The sequence below is a fragment of the Cannabis sativa genome, chromosome 5 (genome assembly GCF_029168945.1).
Source record: "Cannabis sativa cultivar Pink pepper isolate KNU-18-1 chromosome 5, ASM2916894v1, whole genome shotgun sequence".
NCBI classification, from domain to species: Eukaryota; Viridiplantae; Streptophyta; class Magnoliopsida; order Rosales; family Cannabaceae; genus Cannabis; species Cannabis sativa.
In genome coordinates this window covers 73,237,609-73,245,441 of record NC_083605.1, presented here as the reverse complement: position 1 = coordinate 73,245,441, position 7,833 = coordinate 73,237,609, and the positions used below count along the sequence as shown (strand labels likewise).

Genomic DNA, 7,833 nt, shown 5'->3' with positions numbered 1-7,833 from the left:
GAGCTATCAACTTATTGTGAATGGCAAGTTGGGGAAATATATATATATATATATATATATAAAATTTATAAGAAATCCATGTGTCTCATGCTTTGTTTTCCATGTCTTCTTTATTATATTATATGATTTTGTCATGAAGTAAACCATCATAATCCCTTGATTAATAATTTTATATAATTAATTTCTTCCATATTTTATAGGTGCCATTTCTTGCATGTTATATATAACCATATATAACAATTGTAATTACTAATTAATTATCATTCCCAAAATGGCCATGCATGATACTCGTAGAGTTACAATAAGTGTGGCTTTGTTTGTTTTATTGGGCTTGGTAATTGGTACATACGCCTCTAGATCTCTCTTTGATACTCACGGAAGTGGAATTAAAGGTGCAACACAAGATGGAGCCACAACCCAAACTGTAGTCCGCGAAGAAGGCCGAGGACAAGCCCTTGGTGGCGGTCGCGGTGGCGGCAGCCGTGGTAAAGATGAATATGTAACTAATGATAGAAGTGGTGGCAGTATTTGGTAATCACGGTGGCTATATATGCTTCATGAAATATAAAACTTTGTGTTTTTAACCGTTCGGAAAAGGGCTTATTCTTACTCTTTAGTTAGTACTATAAAAAATAATAGTACGAGTAAGACATCATATTATATTAGATAAGATCATAAATGCCAACTTATTGTTGTGTTCTTAATTATGTTTTCTTCTATATATATACATTATAAGTTTATATATAAGTACGTGATTTGAAGTTGATCAAGGTTTAAATTTGTGTTCACTAATATAAAATGTTGAATATAGATAATGAATAAATGATAATGTTTTATGATCCTTCCTAAAAAAGAATGTTATATTGTGCACCCTATATTATTATTAGAGATAACTAATAATGAACAAAATTAATATTTTTTTTAGGGAAACTGATACAAATTAAAATAACAAAAGTAAAAAGTTATACAATTAGTGAAGAATTTTTTATTATGGATCCTAAAAGCATATAGAGATATCCCAAAAGCACTACTACAATATTAGATTTTAACTTTAAACTTTTTTAATAATTAATTAATAAAAAAAATAAGCAAAAGCACAATCTTCCAATGTCTCTCATCATAAAAAAGAAAAATATATATATGGACAGTTGGACACATTATAGATTTAGTTATTTTGAAATAATAAACCAAAGTCATAGGGTGCCCGCACATGAAAGGGTTGTGAAAACTTTTCATGTCCATGAATAATATTAGACATAAAAAGTATTTTATTATGTCCAGCATTGCTAGATATAGAAAAGTAAGAGGACATCATGTATAATTATTAATTTTTGTTGGTGTATACAAAATTATCCAAACTTATATAATAATAAATAAATAAATATTTCATCCCACTTCAAGTAACTGAATAAATTTGGAAAAAAAAAAATAACAAAAATTGCAATTTCTATGCAAGTTGCTAGACGTGATGGATAGATAGATTTGATGGCATCAACATCTACCATGCATATATTATAAAAAGGAAATTAATTAAAATTTAAATAGTATATATAACAAGAGTAAATATCATTTTAGATCACGTATTTTGTAAAAGTTATTGATTGGATCCTCTGTTTTGTTAAATGACAAAATAGACTCACTATTTTCTAAAATGGTAAAAATAAGACCCTGAGTTTAATTTTTGACAACTATTTTTTAATTTAACCAACTTGAAGATAATTCCTAACACGAACAGATATAGAAAATATAAACAATTTTATCGTAACAAATTTAGATCAGATTATTTTTAAATTTTATTTTGATAAAAAAATCAATTCAGGGTCCTATTTGTACCATTTTAGAAAATGTAGGGTCCATTTTATCATTTAACAAAACAGAAGGTCCAATTAGTAACTTTTACAAAACACAAGGTCTAAAATGATATTTACCCATATAACAAAATGGTAGTATTATATATTAAATTGTACTACAAGATTGATGTAATAAATTACAATGGGAAATTTTAAAAAATATGCATAAAATACCCTAAATTTTTTTCCCTAAATCCATAATACCCCATATTCCCCATCTATTACCACATTACCATATTCCCCATAATACCCTTTTAATTTGAAATCCCAAACCCAAACCGCCTCCTCTCTCTTCCTCTAGCCCAAACCCACGGTGAACCCATCCCAAACCCACTGATTTAAACCCACGGTGACAGAGCCCCCTGCTATTGACGGTGGATCCAATTTTAAACTGACCGTGACGGCGCCCCTTGCTCTCGACACAATGTCCAAGGTGTGTCCCTTTTATTTATTTATTTATTTATTTATTTTGTGAGAAAATGTTAAAGATTGATTTAGTTTGTGATTTTGTTTGTGAAATCTAAATTTTGTGAAATTTAGGGAAATTTTGTTAAACATTTTTGTTTGATTTGTGGGGGAAATCGTGATTTGGACTTATAATTTTCGTCGAGCCCGATGCAGGTCCGATGCTCACGTGAATACAAAGACCCGATGGGGTCCGATGCTTGTGTTGGAAATTAAATTTCTCATTAGGACCGATGGCACCCGATGTTGGGTCCGATGGGGCCCGACGGTGTTGAGTGATTTTTCAAAAAAAATTATGTTGGGTCCGATGGACCTGATGGTGGGTTTGATAGGGCCCAATGCCTATGTGTTGTTCTCTTTTTTTTGGTGTGTTGGGTCCGATATTGGGCCCAATGGTGGGGGCGGTCGGCTGCGTGAACGGCGGGGCCGGTCGAGTGTGGGTGCCTTGCGTGGACGGGTGTGGGCAGTCTCCATCTGTGTCTGGTGTGCATGCGGTTGAGGGTATGCGAGACAGAGAGAGAAAGAGAGAAAGAGAGGGGAAAGAGAGAGGGGAGTCAGATTTGAATGAGGGGGGTAATGTGGGAATTAAATAAATGTTGTCCCATTTTACCAATATAGGGTATTTTAGGTTTAAGGGAAAAATTTCCCCCTAATGTAAAGATAAAAAATTAAATTTCCCATTACAATTAACGTCCATGTATATAAATTTTCTATTTTTTTTTATTAATATAGTATTTTATTTAGTTATTTTGTGTTAATCTTGTTTATCATGGTAATTATATACTCTCATACTGTTTTTGTTTGTGTTATTGATGGATTATTAAATTTTGGTAGTTTATTATTTATTTCTTTATAAAAAATAAATATTCTGGAAATAAAATATAATAATATATAAAATTATTATATTTTTTGTCCAAGTCATACAAGTATTTAATATTGGACAGCAATAAAATTACCTCTATAATGACCATTATAATATTATGTCCTAACATGAAAGGAATGTGTTAGGGAATTTCATGAGTAGATTTGATGGTCATGGATGACTACGTAGTAGTGGTAGTTTGGCTTTAATGTTAATAAAAAAATTCTAAAATTTAATTCACTCCTCAAAGGTCCCGGTCTGGGTCTAAATTCCAGTCCCGGTCTAGATCCGAGTTCGGGTCTCGGGTCCGTGTCTGGGTCCTGGTCCAGGTTTGGGTTCGGAGTCGAAGTCTCGAACTAGGTCCGGGTTCCGGTCTCGGTGTGAGTTCGGGTCCAAGTCTAGGTCCTCGGTCCCAGTCCAGGTTCGGGTCTGGGTCCTGGTCTTGATCCCGGGTCCTGGTCTTGGTCCCGGGTCCTGAGTCCCGGTCCTGGTCCGGGTCTAGGTGTGGGTCTGAGTCCGGGTCCAGGTCCCAAGGCATCCGAGTCTGGGTCAGAGTCTTGAATTAAGTTTTTTTTTAATAAATTGAAATCGGGTCGGATCAAATCCGATCCAGAAAAAAAAAATAAATAAATAAATAGGCGGGGTGAAGCAGTTCTGATCCAAGATCCAATAAGTATCCAAAGGTTTCTAATCAGAGGTGATCTATCGGATCAGAACTCTAACCCGCTCTAACTAAATAGATCTTTTTTACATGCCTAACTCTCCTCTTATATATGGTGTATTAATTTGGTGTAAAAGCTTCATTTAGTGGGTTTTAGTTGAGAGTGGTTGAGATTAAGAGAATCTCAAATTTAAGTATTTAAAGAGTTTAAGATTACCCCAACATAAACTTAAAAGTGAGATCCACTTTCTCATAATTTTCCCACAAATATTATACCAAACATAGGTATTTTACATTCTCATTTCCAAGAATCAAACAACCTTACAGAAATGCCCCATTAGTGTGATTTTTCGGAGTAACAAATTAAAGCCTAAGAAGACAATATATTTACAAGAATTCACATTTTATTCCACTATAGTATATGCTTCTGCTTCTCCTCCTATATATATATATATGGGTGACTATTTAATGGTTATATTTTTGTATTGTGACCATTATGATTACATTTTTCTTTGACATGTAATAACAAGTTACTAATAGGTAAACATTCCTTTTTTTAAAATTAATTAATTATAATTAACTATTTTCTTAAAATAATTAATTAAATATTTAACAAGACCTCTTCTAGCAATTAATATTTATAAATAATTTTTTTATTTATATTTAAATCCTTACTCTAATTATTTTAACAATTAAGCCATTTAATTATAATATTTACAATAAAATTTATTTTTTTACAAAAATTACTTTTTTTACACAAATTAAAATTCTCTTCTTATAATAAATTTTTAAATAATTAATTATTTTTAAATGATATTTAATTATTTTTTTACAATTAGATTAACTAAATATGAGGTGTCAAGCTAGTCAATCGATAACAAGTGTAGCAATTTTTTTTTCTAAAAAATTCTTCAACTTATTTCACTTTTTATTTTTAAAATATTTAAATAAAAAAAATTAAATAATTAAGTGTAATAATTTAAAATTAAGATTATAAGTATAATTAAATTTAAATTATGAAATTATATGTGTATAATTTTAAATTATAAAAAGTTTTGCTATAAAATTTTAAGTAATTTAAGTGCAAAAATATAAATTGCTAAAAATAAATCTTTATATAGTAATAAATTACAAAAACTTAATTAATAATTATAATTAATTTAATTTTAAAATATAATTAATCTTAATTAAAATTTTATAAGGAAATAAATTATTAAGTTACTTTTAGCTAGGTTACAATTTATTTATTATTTATTTTTATTTAATTTCTAAATTAATTACAAACATTTAATAGTAATCCAATGACTTAAAAAAATATAACATTGAAACCTCTTCCATATTTATAATATTTTAAGACAAGAGAGTAATAACAAATAGTACTAAGGTAAAATTTATAATATGTCATTAATTATCGCAATTAATTCTTGGCTTGGCTGGCCATATAATACTTGAAATTATCTATACATGATATGAAGGTTAATGGTCATTATCGACTAATTAATTATACAATATAAGATAGCCATATTAATAGTGACATTTAGGAAAATGAATAATCCTATGTGTAAAAATCTACAGCTCTCGAAAAGATTTTGGTTTCTCAGTGTTATTAAATATCTTAGAATCAAGTCATTTCAAGATAAACTCCATTAACACTAATCCATTTTTTATAGAGCAAAAATAACAATAATAAATAGGAGCTAACATCAACTTATTGTGAATGGCAAGTTGGTGAAAATATATATAATCATGACAAACCCTATGTGTCTTATGCTTTGTTTTTCATGTCTTCTTTCATTGATTTTTTCATTAATTTACAAGCTAGTATGATTATGTGTGGGCATCCACACCACAAATCTGTTTATTAAACTTTTCTTTCCCTATTTATAGCTCCCATTTCTTGAAATGTTAAAACATATATAACAATTTTAAGTAATAATATCAATTCATTCCCAAAATGGGTATCCATACAAATAAATTTACAATAAGTGTGGTTTTACTCGTTTTATTTGGTTTGGTAATTTGTTCTTACGCCTCTAGTGCTTTCTTTGATACTAATGGCGCACCCGGCTATGCTGGTAGAACAAGCGAAAGTGTAGTGGGCGAACGAGGTATTGCTGGAAGAGTTGGTGGTGGTATTGGCGATAGCCGAGGCGGTACTACAGAAGAAGGACTTGGTGTTGAAGGAGAAGACCGCGGTGGCCTCGGCCGCGGTGGTGAGTATGCTGCTAAAGATGAATATGCAACTAATGAAAGAGGTGATGGCACTATTCAATAGTCATATAGTAGTGGCTATGCTTCATGTAATAAAAATTTGTGTATTTAGTACGAGTTATAAGGGACGTACCTATTATATATTTATGTAAGATCACGAATGCTAATTTTATGATAAAGTTGTATTTTCTTTTAATTACATATTATACGTTCATAATTAAGTATGTGGTTTAGAAGTTGATCTGGGTTAAACTTTAAATTTATATTCATTAATTATAGTGTAAAGTAATGAATTTGAACAATACATAAAATAAATAAATTTCATGGTCCACCACTTCGGAAAAATAGTATATTGTGCACCCTATTAATAATTGTTTAGTAGAGATAACTAGATACATTATCGCGGAGAAAGGAGAAAAAAAAGTCATTTTTAAATCGATTAAGGTTATTTTGACATTTTTGATATGAGACTAAATGTTAAGGGAATCACTTAAAGTAGTTTGGAGTTAGTTATTTTCAGTTAGTAATTTAGCTTTTAGTTATGAGGAGTGATACCGTCAATCTCTTGTTACAACCTTTTCGTCAATCTCCACACCCGAAAACACATGTCGGAATATTTTTTTTTTTCACAGGGGTGTTCGTTATGCTTACAACATCACCCCTGTAAATTTTTAAAAAATTTCGAATAGTTTACAGTGCCGAAAATACGTTTGAAGTTTTTTTAACGCGCGTGGTAAACTGGAATATCATGAACTCTGTTTTCGGTACTATAAACTATTCAGAATTTTTCAAAATTTACAAAGATGATACTGTAACTATAACGAATACCGCTATAAAAAAAATATTTCGGCATGTGATTTCAGACGTAAGAGTAAGAATTGACTAAAAAATTGTAATAGAAGGTTGTAATTAGCATATCTCTTTAACTATTAGAACCGGACTACTATGTTAGTTGGTTAAGGTGTTTTGATCATGTATATATTTTGTAATTGATTCACATAGTGAATTTACTTAGCAACAATGTTACGGATATTGATCAACTCTCCTGACAATATGGTATCTAAGCCATTTCCACCATTAGTGGCAAATGTGGATAGCTCTGGTCCTAGAACGATGGTGAATGGCGGAATCCTGCAAATTGCAATCAGAACAGAGATCAAAATGAGAACTGATCACCAATTTACTTCAATCACTCCATCTCAATCAAAGTACTTGTTAAGCAAATTCCACTTATAACTAGTCCCTTTACACACAAAATATCCACATCAGCATTTTACAACAGAAAATGAACAAGGACTCAATCCTAGGTGGCTTCGCTTCTACTGGATCAAGAAATAGGAGTTAGTTACAACTGTTATTGTAGCTAACTCCTAGATCTATGATCAACCGACTCATGTACAAGTATTTAAACACGAATCAAAGCAAACAGACATTAGTACAACACTCAGATCAGAAAGATATATATATATATATATATAGAGAGAGAGAGAGAGAGAGAGAGAGAGAGAGAGAGAGAGAGAGAAGGAGTAAACCCTAGTGTTTGAAGACCTCAGCTCCAAGATCCAGAGACGAGAATGGAGTTCTCGTGGTGAGAAATCAGAGGGAAGGAAGTACATGCACAACAAACAGAAACTGAGTTAGATCGAGAACAAATTAGAAAGAAAACAAAAGCAAAAGTGTACAAAAGAGAAAACTAAGTTTACCCGATCGATCTTATGTGACAAGAAGCTCCAAAACTTGTAAATCGACATTGTTGATAGTGGATATCAAGCTTCGATCTCTGA

At 30.9% G+C, this 7,833-nt stretch overlaps 1 protein-coding gene across 1 annotated transcript; it reads left to right on the top strand.

The window, feature by feature from the left end:
* Positions 1 to 271: 271 nt before the first annotated feature.
* On the top strand, positions 272 to 6,113 carry LOC115718086 (glycine-rich protein 5-like). The gene is made up of 2 exons (XM_030647049.2): positions 272 to 531; positions 5,876 to 6,113. The coding sequence occupies exons 1-2, from the start codon at positions 272 to 274 to the stop codon at positions 6,111 to 6,113; spliced, it is 498 nt and encodes a 165-aa protein (XP_030502909.2).
* Positions 6,114 to 7,833: the final 1,720 nt, after the last annotated feature.